The sequence below is a fragment of the Manis javanica genome, chromosome 16 (genome assembly GCF_040802235.1).
Source record: "Manis javanica isolate MJ-LG chromosome 16, MJ_LKY, whole genome shotgun sequence".
In the NCBI taxonomy this organism is placed as follows: domain Eukaryota; kingdom Metazoa; phylum Chordata; class Mammalia; order Pholidota; family Manidae; genus Manis; species Manis javanica.
Genome location: NC_133171.1, coordinates 1082689 through 1096683, shown reverse-complemented (window position 1 = coordinate 1096683; position 13995 = coordinate 1082689). Strand labels below are relative to the sequence as shown.

Sequence of the window (13995 nt, the reverse complement as noted above, 5' to 3'; positions counted from 1 at the left end):
ACTTTATTCCCTCGGTGGCAGGTCAGTCACTAGAATCCCGTCCACTCAGAGTGAGTCTGCGTCCAGCAAGCTGGTCTCTGCCTCTGGGCCTCTCCGCCCCCACAGCCATCTCAGTCTCTGTCTTTGGCGCTGCTACCACTCCAGCCTCTGCTCTCCTGCAGCCGGGCAGCCCAGTGCACTGGGCAGAACTCTTTATATAGAGTCAATAACAACATATTGCCCACATGTGTGAGTGAGCAAGCCGACCAGGGCCAGGGGAGAATCCTGGTTACAGGAACTTTCACTTTATCCGCACTCCACCCCTCCAGGATTCTCACCTCTCAATCTACGTGCCCTCAATCTTCTGTAATGGTCCCTGTGCAAGGAAGCTGGAACATTGTACAATAAACAACTTACAAAAATAACAAATTATAATAACCCTCAAGCATGAAGAGATCCATTGCCACCAAGTGGTCATTCTGGCTGTATTCAAACCAGTTCTACTCAAATGAATTAACCAAAAGGACCATAGATGGGCTTTACTACCCACCTTCTCCAGCCTCTCCAGCAGAAAGTCCTGCAGACATACAGGCCAGTCTTGGCACTTTGTCTCTGGCTTCTGCTTGGTCCTTAGCAGCTGGAACCACCGCTCCTGTCTCAGTTGTTGCCGCAGCTCCAGTAAAAGTGTATTTGACTTTCCATTCAATTCCTCTCTGTCTGCTCCTGCCTTTATCACATCAGCCCACATCTGGGTCATCATGACCTTCACGGGGCCCTTTAAATTCTTCCTTTGAGTAGCAGACTGTATATCCTTTTGTGCTTTCATTGCCTGAGACCGAGGACAGGAGCACAGCACAGAGTGCTCCCCAACCTGGGAGGGGGCTGCACCTCTCCTGGAGGAACCTGCATTTGCTGAGTGTTAATTTTCTTTCGGGATTTCCACCAGCTTTCAACCTGGTGGGGTTTCAACTGAGGAGGGGCTGATGTTTCCGGTGCCCGCAGGGCCTCCACCCCAATCTTTTCGTCAAACCTCCACTCCTCCATTTCTGGGGCTGATGGCTCCACTCCCTTCTTCACCTGCGCCCCAGCACCTGGTAGCCTACGCTCTTGTGCTGCTTCTCAGGCTACCATGACATCCTTTACCATCTCCACAGCACCTCGTAGTGATGCCATTTTAGTCACCAGCAAATTTTTTACCTCCTCAAAGCACCTCGCAGCTCACGTTCTCGTGCTGCCTCTTCTCATGCCTCCTGTGGGAGGGCATCTTTCTCCCTTATGGCCTTTCTCAATATTGTGAGAAGAAAACTCCCCACAGTCCCTGCAGTCTCATGGGTTGCTCTGTTTCTCAAAGAACCTACTTATTATAACGAGGACCACCCCTAGTGCCTCAGGTGTCATCTCCACCCCTTTCAGTCTTGGTGTGGGGCCCAGTCCTCTAGGAGGCAAGCCACGTCAGACCACACATCCACTGGCGGACACTCAAAGGTCCCCCCATCCATACGTGCAGCCGCTGGAACACTCTTCCCATGAGGGCAGCCTGTCTGTCTTCTTCCGTCAACAGTGAATCCCGCAGAGGTCACCAGTTGTCTTGCCAGTGTGTTTCAGCCCCAGACAAGTTCACTATGGATTCAATGACACCAAAAAATAACTATGGAACATTCTTAGGGTGGAAGGGTTTATACCCAGCTTTATTCCCACGGTGGCAGGTCAGTCACTAGAATCCCATCCACTCAGAGTGAGTCTGCATGCAGCAAGCCAGTCTTTGCCTCAGAGCATCTCTGCCCTGCAGCCATCTCAGTCTCTGTCCTCAGCGCTGCTACCACTCCAGCCTCTGCTCTCCTGCAGCCTTGCAGCCCTGCAGCAGCCATGTCACTGTGTCACCCAGAGCACTGGGTGGAGCACTTTATATAGAGTCAGTAGCAACATATTGCCCACATGTGTGTAGTGAGCTAACCGACCAGAGCCAGGTGAGAATCTTGGCCACAGGAAACTTCACTTTATCCACACCTGGGTACCGTGATTTTTATATGCTCCCTAGGTGGTGTGAATGTGCAGCCAGGATGAGAACCCATGTCCTGAGTCTTCACTGGGATAAAAAAAAACCTGCCACAGACTGTGTAGAACACACTGAGACATGATCCTCTTCAGTTGAGTTTGCCAGCTTTCTTCCTAGTGTCCTTCAGTATTTTTAATCAGCTACAGCCTATGTCCTCAGTCTGTAGTTCTTCATTTGCATGTAAGTGGTGGGAACTAAGAAGACATCCTTTAAAAAATTGCCTTCTATGTAAAAACTTTTACTCTGAAAACTACAGAGTGTTGTGGAAAGAAAGAAAGAAGACCTAAATAGATGAAAGAACATCCATGTTTATGGATCAGACAACTTAATATTAAGTTGGTAGTACTCTCCAAATTGATTTAAAGATTCACCTAGTCTCTGTCAAAAATGCAGCTGGCTTCTTTGCTGAAATTGACAACGTGATCTTGAAATTCATAGGAAAATGCAGGAGATCCATCCAGAAAAGCCAAAACAAAATGGAGAAAGGAGTTGGTGAACTCACAGCTCCTAATTTCAAAACCTACTGCAAAGTTAGTTTATCAAGAGAGTGTGGTACTGGCATGAGGATAGACATATAGATTAGTGGAATAGAATTGAGAGCCCAGAAATAAATCCTCATATTCATGGTCAACCAATTTTTGAAAGTGGTAGAAAGTCAGGGCAAGCATAGTCTTTAACAAATGGTGCTAGAATAGCTGGATAGCCACATGCAAATGAATGAAATTGGACCCCTTCATTATACCATTAAATGAAAATTAACTCAAATGGATCTTAAACCTAAATATAAGAGCTAAAATTGTAAAATTCTTAAAAGAAAATATAGGAGTAAATCTTTGTGACTTCGAGTTAGTCAAGGCCTCCTTAACATCAAAAACACAAGAATCATAAGAAAAATGTATAAATTGGACTTACTCAAAATTAAAAATGTATGTACTTTAATGACACCATCAATAAAATGAAAAAGACAACCCACAGTTTGGGAGAAAATATTTGCATGTCTAATATTTGATAAGGGACTTGTATCTGGAATATATAAAGAGCTCTTACAACTCAATAATAAAAAAACAAACCAATTTAAAAATGGGCCAAAGATTTGAATAGATATTTCTCCAAATACATACATATGGTCAATAAACACATTGAAAATCTGCTGAATCATTAGGGAAATTCAAATTAAAACCATGATGAGATGAACAATGACTAACTAGCATGGCTATAATTTAAAAATCAGAAAATAACAAGTGTTGGTGAAGAAATTGGACCCCTCACATGGGAAAGTAAAGTGGTGCAACTGCTTTGGAAAATAGTCTGGCAGTTCCTCTAAATACCGAGTTAATAGATGACCTAGCAATTCTAGGTAGACAGCCAAGAGAAATAAAACCTATGTCTACACAAAAACATGTGCATGAATGTTCATGGCAGCATTGCTCCTAATAATCAAAATATGGAAACAACCCAACTGTCCTTCAACTGTTGAATGGATGAACACAATTTGGTATTTACATACAATGGAATATTATTTGGCCATAAAAAGAATGAAGTATTGATGTTACAATATGAATGAATGTTGAAAACATTCTACTGAGTGAAAGGAGCCAGACAGACAAGACCACATATTGTATGATTCCACTTATACGAAAAACTCCGAATAGGCCCATCAGAAGGGACCAAAGGTAGAACAATGGTTGTCTAGGGTTGAGGTAGGGAGGAATGCGGATTGACTGCTAACAGGCACATGTTTCCTTTTGGGGTGATGGAAATGTTCTAAAGTTGATTGTGGTGATGGTTGTACAACTCTGAATATACTAAAAACATGTTACTTATACATTATAAATGAATAGACTATATGTGAATTATATCTCAGTAACACTGTTCTACTAAAAATTAGATTATCTTCTAACTTATCCTTTGAAAAATAGACATTAAATCTCTAATATGCCTCATGGCCCATATGTGTAGCACCTGAGCTAGATACATCATCCAAAGTAATAGCAGAGCCAGGTAACTCAAGCCTCTTCTGGAAAGAACAAGAATGCTCCAAGATGGGGACAGGATCAAGTTTCTGCAGGAGGAGATGACCTACAGCCCCAATTCTGTTTTTTTCCATGGTGGTTTATTTTCAGTCATTTGATCTCCAGCTTGTCTCTAGTAAGTATAAAGAATTAAAACAAACCATCACTGTAGAAAAATAAGAAAATGCAGATAGAAGGAAATAAAGCTCGAGTGTTTCTACAACCTCTAGGTAAGAGTTGGCCTCTCCCCCTCATGCCCTGGACTGCCCAGTGGTGCTGTGCATCCACTCTGTATGTCTTTGTGTAAAAGGAAATTGAACTTTGTAGTTTTTCCTGCAAGTCAAGAATAATTCTGGGCATGTAATAAAATGACTTCTTAAGTTGGGCCTCCTAAAATCACAGACCTGCTTCAGCTGCCACTCTTCTTCAACAGAATTCTTAAGCTTCATGTTCTGCAAACCTCCGATGTCTCTGTTCAGACAAACAGGCTACTTTCTTGTTAGAAACTGCTCAAACTGGACAAGCTCTTCATCGACCAGCACCTACCACAAGAACCACTGTCTGTTCATTGGCTTCCTTGTGGAGCCGAGGCTGTCTGTACTGCTAAGTCTGGGAATCTTCTGACCAGTGTATAACTGACCAGTGAAGCCATCAGTGCTTTTATCTAAGCATCATCAAAGCTGACGTTTAGAGGAGACATGGTGATGCCCTTTCTTCCTACTCAAGTTTTTGAAATGGGGATTGAGTGGTTTATTTAAACACAGCTTAACAACGGTGGATTTTTCTCTTACATCTTGTGTGTAACAGAATTGGGTTGAACTTTACTTTAGGTCAGGGGTCAGAAGACTACTGCTGGTAGGCCAAATTCACCGACCTGCTGTATCAGTATATAAAGTGTTGCTGGAGCTCGGCCTTGGCCACAGGTTTGTGTATTGTCTTCAGCTACTTTTGCATCATGACAAAATTGAGTCGCTCCAACAGTGACTGTTGCCTGGCCTGCGAAGCCTAAAATATTTGTTCTTTGGCTGTTTACAGAAAAAAGTTGGCCAACTTCTGTTCTAGGTGAATGAGAAAAGCAAAAATTGGAGTAATATTTCCTTTTAACCTGATTTAGCTAAATTTCACCTTCTCTAGGTCAGTTGTAATTTTCTGTTTCTGCTTAGTTTGCTTCCTCCCAGGCATGAAAGGAAGTTAGGGCATTGCCTCTCAGAGTTTGGACCTCCTTCCAAGTTACAGGCTAAAATACACAGAGTAATTTTGTATCACATGCAGTGATCTGTTAATTGCAGTCCTCTCAGATCCTCTTTCAGTTTTATTGAGAGTAAGAACACAGCAGGCCTGCTTGCATCTGTTTGCCAGTCTTCAGAAGTTCACATGTTTCATGGGTCTCTGTTTGGCACCCTGTAAGTTTCCCCGTCCTGGGATAAGGCACCATTGTTGAGATTTGGTGAGGGGCACAGCTTGCTTTTGTGAATGGGAGGTGGGTGAATGTGGAAGGGAGCACCCAGAAGCCACTTTCTTAGGAAAGAGAACAGGTGGAAGTTGAGGATATGCGAATTGCCTCAAGCTCCGCATGCCTGGCTCCCCATTCTCGGAAAGCCCTTGAGGGACCGTAACCACTGTGAAGGCAAGGAGCTTTCTGGCTGCAGTGTCCAGTGTCCTGCTGCAGTGGCAGGAGTGGAGATGCCATTTGGTCCAGGATGTCCACTGGGGGCACCTTTTCGAGATAACAGGGTATTTGAGGGCTAAGGCATGCCCGATTTGTGTTGTGTCCAGAATAAATACTATGAATGATGAATTGCATTGAGTAAACGCCTTTGCCATTTTAATTGTGCTCAGTTGGTTTTCTTATTATCATTACACTAGAAAATTCTGCTTTTATTTCTTACTCAGAGTTAGTTGTTTTTTTTTCCTTTCCCAAGTGTTTTCCCTTGAAGGAAGCAGAAATCACTGATCTTTTGCATCTTCTTTGTTCCTCGTCTTTGCTTGTCCTTTCCTTTTTTTTCTCCTATTTTCTGACTATAAATCAGAGCTTGTCCTGAGAGCCGTTGATGGATGGTCTGAGGCCTGCTGACGCAGGCAAAATCCTCGCAGCCTGCACAGTGCATGAGGTGGTTCTTCTCCTGCTGTTAGTACGGATGAATCTGTTTTAGTGCAGATAGATTTTGTGAAACTTAAAATTTCAATTATGAGTTCAGCAATATAATCATGAAATATGCTTTACAATCATGTCTTCCCTGCCCCTTAAGATCATATTTATAGCACCTAAATTCAAGGCAATTTGTTTTCTTAGGTTCCCTTGGCCACAGGGGCAACTCATGGGGAAATGTCTACTTCTGGCATTGTCAGAAACTGGATGAAAGAAGTGGGAATAAAAGTCTGGAATACTAGATGTGTGAGAATTTGGGTCTCGGTTTTACTCTGGGTATAACTAAGAAACGTGTGCCTTGCTGGAGAAGCCCTGTCATGTTGCTCAGGACCCTCCTGTCTTTGCCCTTCTCTTCCAGGTTTCATTTCCAGGGGCCCTGTGGTACGACTCTTCCTGAAGCCCTTGCTCCTCATGAAACCGAAAATGTTTCTTGATTGTCCTGGAGAAGGAAGAGATCACATACTGTTATGTCTGAGTACCAGGCCACAAATCGAGGAGAAACAATCTTGTAGATGGTGAGCTGAAGACTGGAAAATCTAAAAAATCCTCTGATTCCCTGGCTGGAATCCAACCTGATGATAAATGATGGGTTCTTAGAAGCAACATGTATAAGTATTTAGAGGGAGAAGTGAGAGAACTATAAAGTTAATGCATGTTATTTGGTGTGAATGTAAACGTAAGATACCTCTGATGTGTCTGGGAGGGAAGAAGTTTTGTAATTCGATTGTCTAAAAAACGTACTCTTCCCTATTGTGGTTGTGCTATTTGGGCAAAGATAGAAGTACAGAGTGAAACCTTGGTATTTGTGATTTTTGTACAAGTTTTGGTGGAAAATTAAGTCCCTCTTTACAGAAAATAATTTAGTGTGTAAAGATGTTACCCCAAGAGATGGATTTGTTGGGGGTTTTTCTTTTCAGTATTTACCTTATTGGGCTGCCTCCCCTCAGAGTAGGTGGGCTAGCTTCCAACAGGAACTCAGGCAAGGAAGGAAGAGTAGAGTAGTAATAATGTAGAAAATCAGGGTGAGAAAAAAAACAATGCAAATATATGTACTCCAAGGATAAACAAAGCTGCCTAAAATTTAAAATTTATGCAGCCAGAGAGGACAGGGAGAGGTGATGGCCAACTGTTTCTCAATGTCATAAACACGGAGCCACACAGTCCCTGCGGGAGCTGCCAAGCTTTCCCAGACACTGAATTCTGCAGGGAGTTTTTCCCAGGGGACTGAAACAAAAGTATGCTTATGCTACCTTGGAGTAAACAGTGAGAATAGAGTTCTCTCCTGAAGCCTTACCACCTAATGCAGGACTGTCGGCCCTTGGAATGCCCGCCGTGTGGCCTGACTCAGAAGACAGGTCTTTATAAACAGTGCAGGGAAGTCGTACATAACAGGGCCTTCAGATCAGGTGGCTGTCTGGGTGATTACCCACCTGGTCCACATCACCACAGCCCCTTATAAAATTTCATTTAATGTCATGCTCTTGGCTTTTATAGAAATAGGCACGACCCTATCACATATACTTTGTACTGTATTTGCAAGTCGTACCTTCTAATAAGTTCCAAAGGCTCTTCACAGGGGCAAAAGCGATGTTCATAACCCATGAGGAATCTGAGGGACCAGTCAAACACCCTTAGGACTTAATTTCACACTTCACATGAGCGAGTCAACCCGGGTACACTTGTAATACTTAAGTACCATTGCAGTTTTGTTCATGAAATACCATCATTCACTTTCAGTAGGTTTGTCCTTGGGCTTCTCAAAGTCAGCTCTATACATTTTCCTAGGGTTAGCAATGATGGAAGTCAGCACACTGCCTCAGGGAGTCTGAGTATATTTGTAATTAGTAATTTCTCCCTGGCCAAGGCCCAGATATTTCAGAGCTGTTCTTTCCCGCTCTTCTCATACTGGGCCTTTGGTATCAGCAGCTTTTGTTTTTGTTTTTGTGTTTTGACATTTCTGTTCATGCTTTGGTTTTGTTAGACAAGATGAAGAGAATTGAAAACACAAAGTGTATGTGAGGTAGAATTACTCAATTCAATTTAATATTTGAACATCTACCATATGAGAGACATTAGAAATAAAATGATTAGGAAGACATGGACCATCCCCTCAAGGATTTCACAGTACAGCTGGGACAACTGTTGTGTAATCTATTATATACAGTGTGGAAGCTACAGTAATAGAAATGTGTGCCAGACTCAGAGGAGAATGCAATTAGAGATGGGCAGAGTGGGGATGGAATAAGTGTTATGGGGCTTGAGAGACTTTAAGAGAAATTCAGCTCTGGTAGTGTCGGTAGGGGAACAGCATGTCTAAATGCATAGCAAGTGTGAAGCAGCTTGGTTTGTTCAACTCGTTTGCTATTGTACAACGGGTGGGAGAAGCAGCACAGCAATTGCCAAGGGCCATGTGGGCCAAGAAATGAAATACACTTGGAAAACAAATATAAACAGCACTAGGGTTGCATTCGCCGAGTAATCGTGAAAAAGTCGTTCTTTCGCAAGATTCAGGCTTGCGAGAGCCAGCCCTGTTCGAGGACGTGGGGGCACAGCAGCTTACGTTCTAAAGGTTTATCAGATGGCAGGCAGGAGGTGGCAGCGGTGACGAGTGAAAACAGAGGCGTGGGCAGGGGGCTGGTGCTGAAGAAAGCTTGCGAAACGGCACCCGGGCACAAGCCTGGCTCCGAGAGTTGATTTGACCCTGCGTCTGTCCTGGGCGGTGACACTTCGAGGTCCTGCCGCTACGGCGCATTTCTTGCCTTTGAAACGCCACTTGTTCGGGGAGCGAGAACCAAATCTGCAAATACTCATTAAATGCATCGACCAAGCAGATCCCGGTGCTAGAAGAGGCGGCGACGGTAGCTTGCGGCCACCGGATTTATGGGCCCCAGGCGTCGCAACCCGCGCCAGTCCGCCACGAGGGGCGCGGGGACCCAGCCAACCCTCTCGACACCCCGCCCGAGGAGGTAGCCGAGGGATCCTCCCGGGCTGGCAGCCAGCCCGCTCCGCACCCGCTCTCACAGCAGCAGCGCCGGCCCTGCCGCGAAGAAGCGGAGGCACCGGCCTCCCCGCCTGGGGGAAGAACACGCCCCCTGCTCCCTTCGGACCCGCCTCCATGCTCTGCGCACGCGCCTGCCCCGGTCGTGGCGCTGTCTCCCGGGTCTGCGCAGCTCAGTGGGGCCTCCGCGCCAGCAGGGGGCGCCGGAGCCCGCGCCACTTGCTCTTCACGGATACGCACCGAGGTTGCTTCCGCGCCGGAGCCAGACGGTCTGACGCTGCGTGGCGATGGTGCAGCTCCGGCCCCGCGTGTCATGCGCGCCGGCTTCGGTCTCGGCGGCGGTGGATGAAGGCCCGCCCGCCTTGGAGGCGGCGGCGGAGCACGGCCTGTTGCTCCCGCAGCCCAGTAGCGGCGCGGCCGCCGAACCGCTGCGGGAAGACGAGGACGGGGCCTACGAATTTGACGACGAGGCCCCGGAGGAGCTGACTTTCGCCAGCGCCCAGGCGGACGCGAGGGAAGAGCAGCAGCGCGTTCGGGAGTCGGTGCGCAGGTTCGGAGCCTGCGGGCGACCCAGGGGCAGCCCCTTCCCCCCGCTAGGCTCTCCCCGCCCTGACGGGTCCCCCTCTCCGCAGGGACAAAACGCTCCTGAAGGAGAAGAGGAAGCGACGCGAGGAGCTGTTCATCGAACAGAAGGTTAGCGGGCAGAGGCGCGTCCTTTCAGAGAGCCAGGCTCGGGGTACAGTTCCCCTGTTTGAGGCCGAAGCTGGTAGGATTTGGGGGTGCAAGTACCAATTTTTTTTCTGACAACGGAGAAGACAAGGGTTTTCTATTTGCTGTCCAGCTGGAAAACGGGAGTGGGAAGAGGTGTGAATTTCAAGTCCTAGGGTGAATGCCGCCTCTGACAGCTCACCGAGACACTCATTTAGTCCCGCCGAGGTAGTTTATCAGAAACCGGGTGCTGTGAAATTAAACGAGGTGCTTTGTAAACTGGTCTGTACAAACAGTATGATTGCTTTGCTGTCGGATGCTGGGCAGATTGGCCACGGAGATGGACTCCAGATGGACATGACTTAGCTGCTTTCAGTGGTGTCCATGACCTGAGGGTTGGAACACATGGGCATCCTTTCCAGTCTTCACCAGCTCTTCCAAAGAATGTGGGATAGCTTTTGGGTTTTGTGATCCCAGTCTTCCCACAGCTGAGCTGAGAGAGGGGAGGCGGTGTTCAGCCTGATTCATTTATTTGCGTAGATAAAAGGCTATCCTTAAAATGGCTAACTTCAGAAGCAGCCCAGGGCATAATTGTCATGTACCTGACTCTCATTTTTTAAATGTCTTTATCTAAGAAAAGAAAACTCCTTCCAGATACTATTCTAGAGAAGTTAACTACAGCTTCACAGACTGAGTAAGTAATGGATCTTGTTATATTACTTGTTTACATACACCATCTTTGCATTATAAAAATGGTGTTTATTTGAATCCACATAATTGAAGAGATAATAAAACCGAAGTTAAAAAGCTGCACAGTAGATGATTTCAATTTGGTGGGAAAGGTAGAGGTAAATACACCACTTGTTTTCAGTCTTTTGCCATTTCTTTGTGTTCATCTCCATAGCTAATTCTACTTTCTGGGTTCCTATCCCAGTATGTTCTTTAAATTGTTGCACTGTCATTGTATTAGGAGTAGGGTAGATGGTGGTGAATAAAACAGTGTCTTGAAATTTATCATTCAGTGGAGCAGCAGACATTTATCCACAGGCTCCTAAAACTCAACTTGTCCCATACTCAACTGCCGCCAAGCCATCCTCACCCCTTGTTCCCATTTCATGGGAACTTCTGGCATCCACTGACTGTAAAGCCAGATGCTCTAGTCATCCAAAGCTTCATCCCATGGAATCAATCAAAAATTACCAAATTTAAACTTCTAGGTATATTTTCTCCCATTCCTCTTATTTCTCCTCTATGTTGCTTAATCTTCAGAAGTTTAGCCCTGTTATCTTGGCCAAAGGTTTGCAAATCTTTCAGTATGAGAACTTTTCCAACGAGTTACTCAGATCCTGAATCCATTAAACAAACAAATATGTTTGATGGCATTTCATCTTTCAAAACCAAGATCAAATGTCACTTCTCCCTTCTCTCACTCTCCCCGCCCATCATTTCCTCCTCTGTATAGCTCTCTGCTCTGCAAATGCTTTTATAGGCGTCTCTTACTGTACTGTCAGTTTATATTTGTCTCTCCATTAGACCAGACTTCTTGAGGCTACTCCTTGTGTCTTGTGCCCAAACTGTTGAATTAATCATGTGTGATTTCTCCAGATAAAATGAGGCAGGCTTACCACCTTTCATTTAATATCATAAACACTGTATCACATAACTCATTCCTAAGTCACTGTAATTCTGATAACCACAGCAGTCTGCATCTTTGGAAGCCTTACGATAAGCTTTCAGATCCTGAGTTCTAAGAACATACTCCCATCCTAACATCCACTAGCTTCTTGATTGGGACTTGATGGTGGCCCATTGGGCAGTGACTTTTGTTTTTCCAAACTGATGAAAGAAACATCCTGTGTAAAAACTGAGGATAGTGGTAATGAAAAGGGATTATCTTATTTACAGCTATATAACAAGTTGAGTAATCTTTGCTGTCTGACATTCCAATGTGTTTTTTTTTTTGTTCTTCCTTAGCATAAAGAAATCACCAGGAAAGTTGAAAGAAGGTATGAACTGTTCTAATTTAAACAGCTGCTCCTGTAGGTGTTACAATTCATCTGCTGGTATTTGCAGTCAAATTTACTACATGATAAGAGAGTGTGGGCTCATGAGGCCTGGCCAGGTTGAGCTTGGGCCTGCTCCCTGTATGTCTTTGAAATAAAAACTGCAACCAAACTGGTGTGTAGTGGATGTTTAAGGTGAATTCCAGTAAATATCTTGATTTATTTTTATGTAAGTGCTAATTAGAAATGAAACTCAATTTTTCAGTTAGTTTGCTGCAAAAGAAAAATGAAGAATGTGAAAAAGGAAGCAACTCCAAGAAAGCTCAAGTGCAGAAAGTACAATCTGTTGGGTAAGAAGTCATCTCCTTTCATGTAGAATGTAGAAGTGACCTTTTGAAGAGTTCAAGTTTTGGCTTATGTGGGAAAATATTTTAATTAGTACCAGTTCCAGACTGGATCCTCTGTGGGGAAACCCATTTTGATACTTAACATTTCCTCTAATAAAATGTGATCATTAATCTATTTCTTACAAAACAGCCCTAGAATTTAGTTTTGGTTCATTATCTTATCTGTGTATAAGATTAGGATTTGGGTTTATTTCACTTTTTGAGACAACTAATAAAAATATTTTGAAAGCGAGTGTGTTATCAACCTCATTCATTTGACCTTTTGTGTTGATCACCAGCCAGAATAAAAGCTACTTAGCTCTAAGGCTAAAAGATCAAGATCTGAGAGATTCAAGGCAACAAGCAGCCAAAGCCTTCATACAGAATTCTTTGTACGGTCCAGGAACCAGCAGAACTACCGGTAATTTCCTTATGGACTGTTTTTCTCTTTTTTTACTGCAAACTAAAGAAATCATAAGTGATTCTCTTTTCCAGTAAATAAGTTCCTGTCTCTTGACAACAAGAGGTCACCAGTGAAAAAAGCTGCAGTCCAGTTTTTGACTAATGCTTGGGGTAAGGTCTAGTTTTCTTTCTTTTATATACAGTTCACCTCTGAACAATGCAGTCTGATCTGTACAGGTCTACTTACACGTGGGTTTTTTTCAATAGTTAATATTGGAAATAATCTTGGGAGATTTTTGACAACTTGAAAAAAAACTTGTCTCTCATTTGCTTTATTGTAAGAATACAGACGGAAATAATATGTATGACAGAAAATGTGTGTTAATTGACAGCTTATGTTACTGGTAAGGCTTCTTTCTGGTCAAAAGGCTGTTAGTGAAGTTTTGGGAGAGTCAGTTACACACAGATTGTCAGCACCATGTGGGGGATGGTGGTTCAGAGTCCCTAAATCCTGCATGATTCAGAGGTCAAGTGTATTAAATAATGTTCTTTTTGAAGGCAATAATAAGTACTCAAATAATTATGAAGTATCAAATTTTTTTACATTGTTCCTGTAATTATAAGTATTTTAACACTGCCTCTGAAAAAAGGTCAGCAAGTAGCATGTAATCTAATATACAATCTAATTTAATAGGCCTAATTTTAGTATTTATATTCATATAGACAGCCTTGACATTTTTTAATTATTTGTACTTAAGGAATTTTCTCTTAGTGTACAAAACTTTCTACTTTAGGAACCCAGAAAAAACAAGATGCCAAGAGGTTTAAAAGACGGTGGATGGTTAGAAAGATGAAAACATCTAAGAAGTAAATCAAAGCTTAATGAAGAATGAGAACTTGTATGTACAGAACTTAAGAGTTTAGAGGGTTGATTTTTCTGAAAACTTAATAAAGCATTTATGAATCATTTCAAAGGGTCAGTATAACCTCACCACAGGTCATCCTTCTGGATTGGAATCAGACCTTGAGATCTACAGGGGTCCTGGAAGAAAAAGCAGCTTAAAAGGAATTGTTTTCCTTTCTTTTTGTGTTTCTCCATTTAATTGAAAGCAACACCTACAGGAGTCAGGGAACCTCATCTGCCCACCCAGCAGTGTTGCAGAGGGAAAAGGAGAAAGGGACATCCAGGAAAAGTCACCTGCGGCTCTCACACACCTTCATCTCTCAGATGTTTTGGTGCTGTTGATGAGATTTTGTGTCACAGAATATGGAATAATAATAAAGAGAAGCAGCTGTGAAACA

General features: G+C 43.7%; 2 protein-coding genes across 4 annotated transcripts in view; both read left to right on the top strand.

Annotated features, from left to right (window-relative positions):
• The window catches only part of SIRT5 (sirtuin 5), a 29703-nt gene extending 22620 nt beyond the window's left edge, over nt 1-7083 (top strand). For all 3 annotated transcript variants that reach the window (XM_017679985.3, XM_017679988.3, XM_017679989.3), the window contains one exon: nt 6555-7083. In XM_017679985.3, the coding sequence (XP_017535474.3) occupies nt 6555-6630 (76 nt within the window). In that variant the 3' untranslated portion in view covers nt 6631-7083. The remainder of the gene's footprint in view (nt 1-6554) is intronic.
• A 1263-nt stretch (nt 7084-8346) lies between these two features.
• Nucleotides 8347-13660, top strand: NOL7 (nucleolar protein 7). The gene is made up of 8 exons (XM_017679990.3): nt 8347-9744; nt 9827-9887; nt 10538-10596; nt 11877-11908; nt 12171-12255; nt 12591-12712; nt 12787-12864; nt 13488-13660. Exons 1-8 carry the CDS (start codon nt 9482-9484, stop codon nt 13562-13564), a joined length of 777 nt encoding a protein of 258 aa, XP_017535479.2. The 5' UTR covers nt 8347-9481; the 3' UTR covers nt 13565-13660.
• Nucleotides 13661-13995: the final 335 nt, after the last annotated feature.